The sequence below is a fragment of the Macaca fascicularis genome, chromosome 11, assembly GCF_037993035.2.
Source record: "Macaca fascicularis isolate 582-1 chromosome 11, T2T-MFA8v1.1".
NCBI classification, from domain to species: Eukaryota; Metazoa; Chordata; class Mammalia; order Primates; family Cercopithecidae; genus Macaca; species Macaca fascicularis.
In genome coordinates, this window is record NC_088385.1 from 108,051,704 (window position 1) to 108,066,150 (window position 14,447).

Genomic DNA, 14,447 nt, shown 5'->3' on the forward strand with positions numbered 1-14,447 from the left:
ATTGCCCCCCAGCAAGGCACACTGCCTCCACCAAGGGACAGTCAAAATGTTTCGTTAAATGGGTCCCATTTCCCTTGCCACCAAAATGGGTGAGACCTTCCAACAGGGTTGTCAGACACCCTGTACAGGAGTGATCCTACTGGCATCAGGTTGGAGCCCCCCAGGTCAGAGATCCCAGAAGAAGGAGCAGGCACCCATCTTTGCTGTTCTCCGGCCTCCTTGAGTGACATCTCCAAGTGCAGGAGTGAACCAGATAAATAGGCTATAAAGTGAACCCCTGGCAAACCACAGCAGCCCTACAGAGGAGGGACCTGACCAGTGAAAGAAAAACAAACAGAAAGCAACAACAACAGCACCAATAACAAAAGAAGTCCTCACAAAAACCCCATCTAATAGTCAGCAGCCTCCAAGATCAAAACTAGACAAACTTACAAAGATGAGAAAGAATCAATGAAAATACGCTGAAAACCCAAAAGGACAGAGTTCCTCTTCCCCTCCAAGTGATTGCAACGACTCTCTGGCAAGGGCACAGAACTGGATGGAAGATGAGACGGACAAACTGACAGAAGTAGGCTTCAGAACATGGGTAATAAAAAACTACTGAGCTAAAGGAGCACGTTCTAACCCAATGCAAAGAAGCTAAGAACCTTGAAAAAAAGGTTACAGGAACTGCTAACTAGAGAGAGTTTAGAGAGGAACATAAATGACCTGATGGAGCTGAAAAACACAGTACAAGAACTTTGTGAAGCATACGCAAGTATCAATGGCTGAACTGACCAAGAGGAAGAAAGGATATCAGAGTTTGAAGACCACCTCACTGAAATAAAGCATGCACACAAGATTAGAAAAAAAAGAATAAAAAGGAACAAACAAAACCTCCAAGAAATATGGGACTTCATAAAAAGACCAAACCTACGATTAACTGGAGTACCACCTGAAGCAGACATGAAGAATGGAAACGAACTGGAAAACAAACTTCAGGATATTATCCAGGAGAACTTCCCTAACCTAACAGGCCAACATGCAAATCCAGGAAATACAGAGAACACCACTAAGGTACTCCACAAGATCAACCCCAAGAAACATAATCATCAGATTTTCCAAGGCCAAAATTAAGGAAAACATGTTAAGGGCAGCCAGAGAGAAAGGTCAGGTCACCTACAAAGAAAAGCCCATCAGACTAACAATGGACCTCTCAGCAGAAACTCTACAGGCCAGAAGAGATTGGGAGCCAGTATTCAACATTCTTAAAGAAAATAATTTTCAACCCAGAATTTTATATCCAGCCAAACTAAGTGTCATAAGTGAAGAAGAAATAAAATCCTTTCCAGAAAAGCAAATGCTGAGGGTTTGTTACCCCCATGCTGGCCTTGCAAGAACTCCTGAAAGAAGCACTAAATATGCAAAGGAAAAACTGGTACTAGCCACTGCAAAAATACACCAAAATATAAAGACCAATGACACTATGAAGAAACTGCATCAACTAGTGTGCAAAATAACCAGGTAGTGTCATGATGACAGGATCGAGTTCACACATAACAATACTAAGCCTAAATGTAAATGGGCAAAATGCCCCAATTAAAAGACACAAACTGGGAAATTGGATAAAGAGTCAAGACCCTTTCGTGTGCTGTATTCAGGAGCCCCATCTCAAGTACAAAGACCCACATAGGCTCAAAATAAAGGATGGAGGAAATTTTACCAAGCAAATGGAAAGCAAAAAAAAAAAAAAAAAAAAAAAAAAAGCAGGGGTTGCAAACCTCATCTCTGACAAAACAGACTTTAAACCAATGAAGTTCAAAAAAGACAAAGAAGATAATTAAATAATGGTAAAGAGAACAATTCAACAAGAAGAACTAACTATTGGCTGGGCACGGTGGCTCACACCTATAATCCCAGCACTTCGGGAGGATGAGGCAGGTGAATCACGAGGTCAGGAAATCAAGACCATCCTGGCCAACATGGTGAAACCCCATCTCTACTAAAAATACAAAAATTAGCTAGGCATGATGGCACGTGCCTGTAATCCCAGCTACTCGGGAGACTGAGGCAGGAGAATTGCTTGAACCCGGGAGACAGAGATTGCAGTGAGCCTAGATCATGCCACTGAACTCCAGCCTGGCGAAAGAGCAAGTCTCCATCTCAAAACAAAACAAAACAAAACAAAACAAAAAAGAGTTAACTATCTAAACTTATATGCACCCAATACAGGAGCACCCAGATTCATAAAACAAGTTCTTAGAGACCTACAAAGAGACTTAGACTCCCATACAATAATAGTGGGAGACTTTAACACCCCACTGTCAATATTAGACAGATCAACCAGGCAGAAAATTAACAAGGATATTCAGGACTTGAACTCAGCTCTGGATCAAGTGGACCTAATAGACATCTACAGAACTCTCCACCCCAAATCAATATAATATACATTCTCAGTGCTACATGGCACTTATTTTAAAATTGACCACATAATTGGAAGTAAAACACTCCTCAGCAAATGCAAAAAAAACCTGAAATCATAACAAACAGTCTCTCAGACTACAGTGCAATCAAATTAGAACTCAGGATTAAGAAACTCATTTAAAACCACACAATTACATGGAAATTGAATAGTTCGCTCCTAAATGACTCCTGGGTAAATAATGAAATTAAGGCAGAAATAAAGAAGTTCTTTGAAACCATTGAGAACAAAGAGACAACATACTGGAATCTCTGGGACACAACTAAAGCAGTTTTAAGAGGGAAATTTATAGCACTAAATTGCCCACATCAGAAAGCTAGAAAGATCTCAAACTGATACACTAACATCACAATTAAAAGAGCTAAAGAGGCAAGAGCAAACTAATCCAAAAGCTAGCAGAAGACAAGAAACAACTAAGATCAGAACAGAATTGAAGGACATAGAGACACAAAAACCTTCCAAAACCAGGAACTGGTTTTTTTGAAAAAAATAACAAATACTGCTAGCTAGACTAATAAAGAAGAAAAGAGAGAGGAATCCCATAAAAAAATGATAAAGGGGAGATCAAAACTGACCTCACAGAAATACAAACTACCAACACCTCTATGCAAATAAACTAGAAAATCTAGAAGAAATGGATAAATTCCTGGACACATACACCCCCCCAAGACTCAGCCAGGAAGAAGTTGAATCCCCAAATAGACCAATAATAAGTTCTGAAATTGAGGCAGTAATTAATAGCCTACCCACCAAAAATAGCCCAGGACCAGATGGATTCACAGCCGAATTCTATCAGAGGTATAAAGAGAAGCTGGTACCATTCCTTCTGAAGCTATTCCAATCAATAGAAAAAGAGGGACTCCTCCCTAACTCATTTTATGAGGGCAGATCATCCTGATACCAAAGCCTGGCAGAGACACAACAAAAAATAGAAAATTTCAGGCCAATATCCCTGATGAATACCAATGTGAAAATCCTCAGTAAAATATTGGCAAACCGAATCCAGCAGCACATCAAAAAGCTTATCCACCACGATCAAGTCAACTTCATACCTGGGATGCAAGGCTGGTTCAACATACATAAATCAATAAATGTAATCCCTCACATAAAGAGAACGAAACACAAAAACCACATGATTGTCTCAATAGATGCAGAAAAGGCCATCAATAAAAATTCAACATCCCTTCATGTTAAAAACTCCCAATAAACTAGGTGTTGATTGAACATATCTCAAAATAATAAAAACTATTTATGACAAACCCACAGCCAATAGTATATTGAACAGGCAAAAGCTGGAAGCATTCCCTTTGAAAACTAGTACAAGAAAAGGATGCCCTCTCTCACCACTCTTACTCATCATAGTATTGGAAGTTCTGGCCAGGACAATCAGGCAAGAGAAAGAAATAAAACGTATTCAAATAGGAAGAGAGGAAGTCAAACTGTCTCTGTTTGCAGATGACATGATTGTATATATAGAAAAGCCCATGATTTCAGCCAAAAATGTCCTTAAGCTGACAAGCAACTTCAGCAAAGTCTCAGGATACAAAATCAATGTGAAAAAATCACAGGCATTCCTTTACATCAACAGTAGACAAGCAGAGACCCAAATCATGAATGAATTCCCATTCACAATCACTACAAAGAGAATATAATACCTAGGAATACAGCTAACAAGGGATGTGAAAGGCCTCTTCAAGGAGAACTACAAACCACTGCTCAGGGAAATCAGAGAGGACACAAACAAATGGAAAAACATTCCATCTTCATGGACAGGAAAAATCAATATTGTAAAAATGTTCATACTGCCCAAAGTAATTTATAGATTCAGCGCTATTCCCAGCAAACTACCATTGACATTCTTCACGTAATTAGAAAAAGCTACTTTAAATTTCATATGGAATAAAAGAAGACCCCATACAGCCAAGACAATCGTAACCAAAAAGAACAAACCTGACTTCAAACTATACTACAAGGCTACAGTAACCAAAAGAGCGTGATAATGGTACCAAAACAGGCACATAGACCAATGGAACAGAACAGAGACCTCAGAAATAACACCACATGTCTACAACCATCTGATCTTCAACAAAAGTAACAAAAACAAGCAACGGGGAAAGGATCTCCTATTCAATAAATGGTGTTGGGAAAACGGGGTAGCCATATATAGAAAACTGAAACTGGACCACTTGCTTATGTCTTATACAAAAATTAACTCAAGATGGATTAAAGACTTAAATGTAAAACCCCAAACCATAAAAACCCTAGAAGAAAACCTAGGCAATACCATTCAGGACATAGGCAAAGTCTTCATGACGAAAACGCCAAAAGCAATTGCAAACAAAGCCAAAATTGACAAATGTGATCTAATTAAACTAAAGAGCTTCTGCACAGCAAAAGAAACTATCATCAGAGTGAACAGGCAAGCTACAGAATGGGAGAAAATTTTTGCAATCTACCTATCTGGCAAAAGTCAAATATCCAGAATTTACAAACAACTTAAACAAATTTACAAGAAAAAACAGCCCCATGAAAAAGTGGGCAAAGGATATAAACAGAGACTTCTCAAAAGAAGACATACATGCGGCCAACAAACATATGAAAAAAGCTCAACATCACTGATTATTAGAGAAATGCAAATCAAAACCATAATGAGATACCATCTAATGCCAGTCAGAATGCTGAAAAAGTCAAGAAACAATAGATGCTGGTGAGGCTGTGGAGAAATGGGAACACTTTTACACTGTTGTTGGGAGTGTAAATTACTTCAACCATTGTGGAAGACAGTGTGGGGATTCCTCAAGTATCCAGAACCAGAAATACCATTTGACCCAGCAATCCCATTACTGGGTATATACCTAAAGGGATATAAATCATTCTACTATAAAGACACATGCACACAAATGTTTACTGCAGCACTATTCACAATAGCAAAGTCACGGAACCTACTCAAATGCCCATCAATGATAGACTGGGTAAAGAAAATGGAGTACGTATACACTGTGGAATATTATGCACCCATAAAAGGGAATGAGATTATGTCCTATACAGGGACATTTTTGAAGCTAGAAGCCATCATCCTCAGCAAACCAAGACAGGAACAGAAAACCAAACATTGCATGCCCTCACTCATAAGCAGGAATTGAACAATGAGAACCTATGGACACAGGGATGGGAACAACACACAATAGGGCCTACTGGGGAGTAGGGGCAGTGAGGGGATGGAAGTTAGAGGACAGGTCAATAGGATCAGCAAACCACCATGGCACACGTATACCTATGTAACAAACTTGCACATTCTGCACATGTATCCCAAAACTTAAATACATAAATAAATAAAATAAAATAAAATAAAAGAGAATGAAAAGAGAAGCCACACATTAGGAGAAAAAAGTTTTCAAAAAATATGGCTGGTAAAGAACATCCACATCTTGCCTCTAGAATACATAAAGAACACTCAAAACTCAGTGAATTCAAAAATCTTATTGAGCATAAGATTTGAACAGACATTTCACAAGAGAAGATATGCAGATGGCAAATAGCACACAAGATTATTTTAAATATTCATTTAAAAATGAGAATTAAACACAATGAGCTATCACAACACACGCATGAGAGTGGCTAAAATTAAAAAGACTGACCATACCATGTGGAGAACCTTGAACCTTCATACGCTGCTGATGGAAATGTAAAATTGTACAGCCACTTAAGAAAACAGTGTGGCAGTTTTTCAGAAAGTTAAATGTTTATCTACTATATGATCTAGTGGAATCACTTCTGGGTATTTACTAAGAAAGTTAAAGCATATATTCATGCCAAGTTTTGTATATGGATATTCATAACAGCTTAATTTGTAATAGCCCCCAAACTATAAAGGACCCAAATGTCTATCATCAGGAGAATAGATAAACAAATTATTCCATGTGATGGAATACTACTCAGCAATAAAAAGAAATGTGCTACTGATATGTGCAACAACATGAATGAATCTCAAATTATGTTGAGTGATGAAAAAATGTTATATGATTCCATTTATATAAAACTCTGGAAATTTCAGAATAATTGATAGCAACAGAAAGCAGATCAGTGTTTGCCCTGGAGATAGTACAGGGAAGGTGGCTGATTAGAACGTGGCATGATAAAACTTCGGAGGCAATGGATATATTTGGTATCTTGGTTGTACTTATGGTCTCGTAAGTATACATTTATGTCGAAATATCTAATTAAACAACTTACGCTGTCTGTTGTGTGATTGTTGTACCTCCATAAAGCTGTTTTTAAAAAGATCTGCATATCCATTACCTCTCCCTTCCCATTTTATGGATGAGGGAATTGAGTCCTGAGGACAAGAGAACTTTTCCAAAGTCATACCACTAGTCCATACCAAAGTCATACCACTAGATTTTAGTTTGTTACTAAAATCAGAGGCATTAGGTTTGTCCATAATGAAGCTTCTGAATGCAAATAGAAGAGCTCCTGGTGTAATTCCAGGGAGCTGAAGGCCATTATCCTAAGTGAATTAATGCAAGAATAGAAAAACCAAACACCGCATGTTCTCACTTATGAATGGGAGCTAAACATTGAGTGCACATGGACAAAGAAGGGAACAGTAGACACTGGGGCCTACTCGAGGATGGAGGGTGAGAGGAGGATGAGGGTTAGTGAACTACCTGTCAGTACTATGCTCATTACCTGGGTGACATAATAATTACACCAAAGCCCTGCAACACACAATTTACCTGTGTAACAAACCTGCACGTGTACTCCCTGAACCTAAAATAAAAGTTGGAAAGAAAAAAAAAATTTTAATTAACATGGGCAGAGAACCTGAATAGACATTTTTCCATATAAAACACACAAATGGTCAACAGGTATATGAAAAGGTGCTCAATATCACTAATCATCAGAGATATGCAAATCAAAACCACAGTGAGGTACCACCTCACACCCATTAGAATGGCTCTTATCAAAAAGTGGTAAGTATTGGCAAGTGTGTGGAGAAAAGGGAACAGTTGTGCGCTGTTAGTAGGAGTGTACCTTGCTTCAGCTGTTATGGGAAACAATATGGAGGTTCTTAAATTAAAAATGAGCTACCATGTGATACAGCAATGCTACTTCTGGGTACATATCCCAAGCAACTGAAATCAATATCTTGAAGAGATATCTGCACATCCATGTTCATTGCAGCATTATTTACAATAGCCAAGATATGAAAACAACTCAAGTGTCCCCTGACGGAAGAATGGATAAAGAAATTGTGGTACGTATATACAATGGAATATTGTTCAACCATAAAAAAGAAAATCCTGCCATTTTCACCATGGATGAACTTGGAAGGCATCATGCTAGGTGAAATAAACCAGACACAGAAAGACAAATACTGCATGATGTTACTTATATGTAGAATCTTAAAAAGCCAAACTCTTAGAAGCAGAGAGTAGAATAGTGGTTGCCAGGCCCTGGGGATGGGGAACATGGGGAGGTGTTGATCAAAGGGTACAAAGTTTCATTTATAAAATGAATGAGTTCTGGGGATCTAATGTACAGCACTGGTGGAAATAGATGTGTTAATTAATGTGATTGTGGTAATCGTTACATAATGTATATGCATATCAAGTCATCACATTATACACTTTGAATATATTCAGTCTTTAGTTGACAGTTAAATATTTTAATTTTTTTTAATGAATTTCCCAGCCCTCGATCCCAATTTCATGGCAGCAAAACTTTTCTTCTAATTCTTGGTGCCCCTAAGAGGGTTGATAGCCTAGATTGTTTTCTCCAGAAAGCACCACGCTTACATTTGTTTTGAACATTGTGAATATTCAAACTCTGTATTAATTCAAATGGACTCATTTGCTGTTTTAGGTCTGAATCGCTTGCTTACCAATGGCTCCTATGAAGCTGCATTTCCCCTGCATGAGGTATTGTGCTGTCTTTAATCCTTATCTTTCTTTCAATTGTTTGTTACTAAAATCAGCTTCTAGGGATAGTCAATAATTGAATGTGTCGACATTTGTTCAGAGTGAATTTAATTTGTTCAGTGGGTAATTAGGGAGGGTCTACTTCAATTGTTACATCTCTTCCTCAGCATAGATTTATTTCTATATATCTTTTTATGTAATTGTGAGCATACTTAAGAGTCATTCAGCATGAATTCATAGGAATGGCTTAGAGACTTTAAGTCATAAAATTAAAAAGGCATTGAAAATTTGCATGAGGCACCAAATCCACAAGGAGAATGTTCTTGAAATATATAGTCTTTGCAACAAATAAATGTATAGCTATTCCTTAAAAGAGTGGGAGGAAGCCATCTTGAAAAGTCTCTGGTAACCAAAGGGTGACAAATAAAAATTAATAATGTTGTACTCATCATTGCTCACCTAAGATGTATAAATGCTGTGACTCTATTTCCTACATAGTCTCCATCATATAAATTACTTTTGCAAGTGTAACTGATTACCCCAGCTCTGCTTTCCACAATAGATCTTGAATTATTTAACACAGAATTCCCCAAACCTGGGTTTTTAGGAACATAATCCCTCATGATTGTGGAGAGATTATTGTCATTTTCATGGTGTTACACCCCTACTGTGGTCACTGTATGACACAGAGAATACAAAGACAAATGTCATAGCCTGTGTCCTCTGGGACCTCACAAAGTAGCCAATGTGCAGCAACGGTTAGTTAATCTTCAGTACAGCCTTCTGCTGGAAACAGTGGTAATAATTTGTCAATAGACTTTGGAAGACAGTTCCAACTCTCCGTAAATGGCAAGTCTTTCCAAAACAGACTTTTTTTTTTTTTTTTTTTTTGGCTTATAGTGGTTCTTCTCTTAATTTTAAACACCAAGAGGGTACAAAGGATGAGGTAGAATTTTCAGAACCTTATTTATTAAGAAAACCAGAAGCTGCCATCTGAGACCCTGTTTACAGACTGCCAGGAAACATGTTTGGAATGCTCCATTTACTATGACAGAAGCAAACATTTTGACACAAAGGTTTGCTAGAGCCATATGCAGGTGTTTCTGAACTCTAAAGACATACTGTTCCCCCAAACATCATGTGGCTTCATCATGTGATTATTAGTTGGCATTGCCCAGAAAAGGGTTTTGTGAGAACTGCATCCTCCCTGCTCCCAGCCCCAGCTCATGGTACGGGCAGTGTCTGAGAGATGGTAAGTGGCAGAAGCGTCTGTGCACGGAGTGGGTGGGTGGCCTTCGGGGGTGTCTAAGGAGATGCAGCTACAAAGCCCCACAGAGTGACTCGTGCCTTTCACAGTGACTTTCCTATCTCAGTAAAGTCCTGTATTCTATGAGAAGTTCCAAATCGGTAATAGCAGCAGCAATCATTGCATCATTGCTTTTCTGACTTCTTACTCTCAGTTTAACTTGATTATATTATTTAACCTCAGAGGCAAAAGGCAGGAAGGTCAGATAGTGCTGCCCTTGTTTCACATTAAAGGTTTAGGTAGAGGTTTAGAGAAGGGTGAAACCTCGTTAAGTCACACAATGAGTTGGTGGTTGATCTGAGACTCACCTGAGTTTCTTTATTCCCAGCCTTATGTTCTTTCCATTAAGAAAGGACTTCTTATCAGGCGTGGTGGCTCAGGCCTGTAACCCCAGCACTTTGGGAGGTCGAGGTGGAAGTATTGCTTGAGTCCAGGAGTTCGAGACCAGCCTGGGCAATACAGTGAGACATTGTCTCTACCAAAAATAAATAAATAAATAAATAATAAAGGGCTTATCCACTTAATGTGAATAATTAATTTGCCTCCAGAAAGTACCTTTTCTCTTTGTGAAACTATCATTGCCACAAACTAACCTCAGAAAAACATGCACCTCTCTGGCCCTTTGTCTCCTCATTTCTTCAATGAGGAGGTTGAATTAAATTTGAATTACAAGAATTCTGAAATGACTTCCAGCTTTTACATTCTAGAATTTTCTTGTCAGTAACATTGTGACAAGGTTACAACTATGGCTATGTACCAACTATCCTATCTTGAAAGAAGTAGGAAGAGAGGCCAGGCACAGAGGCTCACACCTGTAATCCCAGCACTTTGGGAGGCCGAGGGGGGCAGATTGCTTGAGTCTAGGAATTTGAGTCTAGCCTGGGCAGTATGGCAAAACCCCATCTCTACAAAAAATACAAAAGTTAGCCATGCATGGTGGCACATGCCTATAGTGCCAGCTACTCGGGAGGCTGAAGTGGGAGGATCACTTGAGCCTGGGAGCCGGAGGTTGTAGTGAGCTGAGATTGCGCCACTGCACTCCAGCCTGGGTGACAGAGTGAAGCCCTGTCTCAAAAAAAAAAAAAAAAGAAGCAGGGAAGAGAACTAATAAGTCCTGGGCATGGCCCCTGGGCCAGACACTTTATTCATTCAAACCACATAAGAAACCAAATGGGACAAATATTATTAGTTCCACTATGAATTAGGAAATCAAAGCTCAGAGCATTTAGGGAACTTGTCCAAGGTCTTCTAGATAAAAAGTAGCAGAACTGAATTTGAACTCAGTTCAAACCTTCCTGATTACAGCAAGCACATGCATTTTACTAGATATAAGTAGCAGCGAGACAATGTCCAGAATAACTCATGAAATCACCTGCCCTTTAATAGAGAAGATTCATTTCTTTCTCATACCACTCCTATCACAACACCTGCTGTAATACACTTGTGTTACCAAGAGCATTTCCTTGTGACTTTTGTGAGTACTACCTCACTGGCAGTGGTGTTTTTATCCCAGGGAAGTTATAGAAGTAAAAACTCCATTCGAACCCATGGAGCAGAAAACCACCGACATCTACTCTATGAGTGCTGGGCCTCCTGGGGCGTGTGGTATAAATACCAACCTTTGGATCTTGTGAGGTGAGTTTTTCATCAGCTGCAAATATAAAGCTTGCACAGAATGATTAGGGCAGACTCTCAGCTGGGACAAGGTCTCAATGAAGCAAAAAAAGCCTGAAGTATACAGCTCTCACTCATATCTGGCTTCTTCACAAGAGGGAAACTCATCTGACTATATCAGCTGTTCTTGGTAAACCCACCATCCCTCTGATGAGGATGGAGTTTCCCCCAAAAAGAGTCTAAGAGAGGGACCTAGGAATGGGGATGTGAGATCAGCCAGGCCTGTCACAAGACTTCATAAGGAGCGAGTCACCCATGTGAGTCTTATTGACAAACTATCTTGTACAAAGGTAACACTGCTTACATATATTACTGACAAAGTAAAATATTTATTACTGTTATGCAAATAGGGCATATGGAGTACTGTCATTCCAATAAATTTCAGGCTTAGTTTTCATTTAAAACTAATAACCTTTAAAGATTGCTTTAATCTGCTGGTCAAAAAGTATATCAGCTTTTAACCTATGATAACTGTGAAGTGGAAATGTGTGGGTTTTTTTATTATTATACTTTAAGTTCTGGATTACATGTGCAGAACGTGCAGTTTTGTTACATAGGTATACATGTGCCATGGTGGTTTGCTGCACCCATCAACCCGTCACCTACATTAGGCATTTCTCCTAATGTTATCCCTCCCCTAGCCCCCCACCTCCCACAGGCCCCAGTGTGTGATGTTCCCCTCCCTGTGTCCATGTGTTCTCATTGTTCAACTCCCACTTACGAGTGAGAACATGTGGTGTTTGGTTTTCTGATCTTATGATAGTTTGCTGAGAATGATGGTTTCCAGTTTCATCCACGTCCCTGCAAAGGACATGAACTCATCCTTTTTTATGGCTGCATAGTATTCCATGGTGTATATGTGTGTAAATATATGTGCGTGTGTGTGTGTGTGTGTGTGTGTGTGTGTGTGTGTGTGTATTTTAACCGTCTATATCTGCCCAACCTTCTGCCTTGGCAGCATTATTCTCTGACATCTCATTATTTAGAGGCTGGTTATTAAGATTGGGTAATAACAACCCATACTTCCTGGATTCCTTATTGAGGAGAAAGTCATGTCTCATTTCCTAAACTAGCTAGATGTGTTGTTTCACTTAAATACCGGGGCCATAAAACAAATGAGCCCAGAGGGAGGAAAAACAAAAGACAATGCACTTTATATTTGCGCCCTTATCACCAAGTGTTTACTCTCAGTGTTCCAAGGGCATTAATGAATTGTGATCCATTCCTTGTGTGGGTAACAAATAATCCAGATAATCTGAGTGAATGGAAAACATTTTCTGAGATGAGATCATTTTCCTTTGGTCAGACTCAGCAGATGATAAACAGTGGGGGAAAAAACAAAAGTAAATTCTCTTCCCAGCCTCAGTGGCATGTTACAGGATTACATTGATTAGAAATTACAGATAATTGCTGTAGGCAATGTATTTCCCATTCATGACAGTGTTTTGATTAAGATTTTGCAGTTGCGGTTAGTCAATGAGTATTCATTAACTGTCTCTTGTGTTTCTAGTACTGTGCTAAGTACTATTGGCAAAGCCAAACAGACGCCAAATGGTCTCTGGCTCTGAAAACCTCAGTTTTCCTTAGCAACACAGGCCCCACATACTTGAAACATCAAGAAAAGAAAATACAAGGCCATGCATAATTAGGTAAAATGTGTGACAGAGGCCATAAGTTTTACAGTCATTCAGAAAAATGGCAAGAACGGATGTGATGTGGCAGCACCCCTGTGGAAGTCTCTGGAGAGCTGAGCCCTGAAGAACAGTGGCATTTATGTTGGGCAAATAAAGGGTGATGAAAAGTACAACCAAGCCTTGAGTAGAATGAAGTTGTGGAGCATCTAGGGAATGTCATCTTTTAAAAAGTTCCCATCCTATAGGTTTTACTTCCACCATATCTCTTGAATCGGGCCCCACCTCAGCATCTCCACTGCCTTCACTTGTTACTTGGACTATGACAGTTGTGTGCCTAGTTGGTCTCCCTTTGCCCACTCTGGCCCCTTCCAGTCCATTCTGTCTTCTCAGAATAAGCTTGTATACAACCATGTTATTTTATGGAAGGGCTAATTCTAGTTCTGATATAGAGTAGTAGTAGAAGAAATGTAAGCCTAGATCCTAGATTTGATTGGATGTTCTATTATCTTGGCTTACTTTGCTTGCAGTTTACCAGTAAGGCCACTAGAAAGTAAGATGACTACACAGAGTTTCATAATGCTTAACTTTACACGCTGCACTGTAATTTGCAAGGCTGTTGTGTTTTTAACAGGCGGTACTTTGGAGAGAAGATTGGGTTGTATTTTGCCTGGTTGGGCTGGTACACTGGCATGCTCTTCCCAGCTGCCTTCATTGGATTGTTTGTCTTTTTGTATGGCGTCACCACTCTGGATCACTGCCAAGTCAGGTACGGGGAGCTCTTGGGGGAGCTTGCCTTTGTTTAGTACTTAGAGGTGGCTGTTTGCACTTTGGGGGTGTTCACAGATTGTGGAGACATTTAGCTTTTCACCCAAACTTCCTACCCTCTCATGGAAAGACTCAAAGTTTCAGTTCACTAGGACCTCTCCATCCATTGTCCTTGCTGCCATGGTCTTCAGATAACCATGGAAGTAAAAGGCACCTTTTCAGACATACAAGCCACTGTATGTCCACGGAACAAGCCATTTTCATTCACTGGCTGTAAGTGCTCTCTTTTTTAACTTTTTCACTTTTTTTCTCAGCTGATACTGCAAAATAGTGATCTAACAATTCTCTCTTCCGAATTCTGTGTTTTTACAACTTGAGCCGGAAAGACATCTCACCAGCTTGCTAGTACCTTGGGAGTGGTTCAGTGTCGATGATCATTACCTTGGTTGTCTCACCAGAATATAGGTCAAGGTACTCACAGAGATCTTGTTGCAAGGCTGGACAATGATCTTAAATTGTCAATGTGCCTTTCAAATGTGATTGCAAAAATAAAAGTGAGTGATTAAGCCTCCCACCTATGAAAATATTTTACTTTCTGGTGAAATTGTTAATGTGTTAATTAAATACAGTTTTCCCCCAGGATAGGGCTGGAATCTCTAGTCATTTATGTTTTGTTTTCCTTATTA

At 39.3% G+C, this 14,447-nt stretch overlaps 1 protein-coding gene across 22 annotated transcripts in view; it reads left to right on the plus strand.

The window, feature by feature from the left end:
- ANO4 (anoctamin 4) overlaps nt 1–14,447 on the plus strand; it is a 413,826-nt gene that overhangs the window by 317,500 nt on the left and 81,879 nt on the right. For 20 of the 22 annotated variants that reach the window (XR_012420534.1, XM_015431432.4, XM_005571998.5 and 17 more), the window contains 3 exons: nt 8,327–8,382; nt 11,202–11,323; nt 13,628–13,762. Coding sequence is in view for 21 of the 22 variants with exons in the window: in XM_015431432.4 (XP_015286918.3) it covers nt 8,327–8,382; nt 11,202–11,323; nt 13,628–13,762 (313 nt within the window). In the remaining variant the exon portion in view is untranslated. The remainder of the gene's footprint in view (nt 1–8,326; nt 8,383–11,201; nt 11,324–13,627; nt 13,763–14,447) is intronic. The other 2 variants (XM_045365766.3, XM_074007606.1) reach the window with 1 other exon arrangement.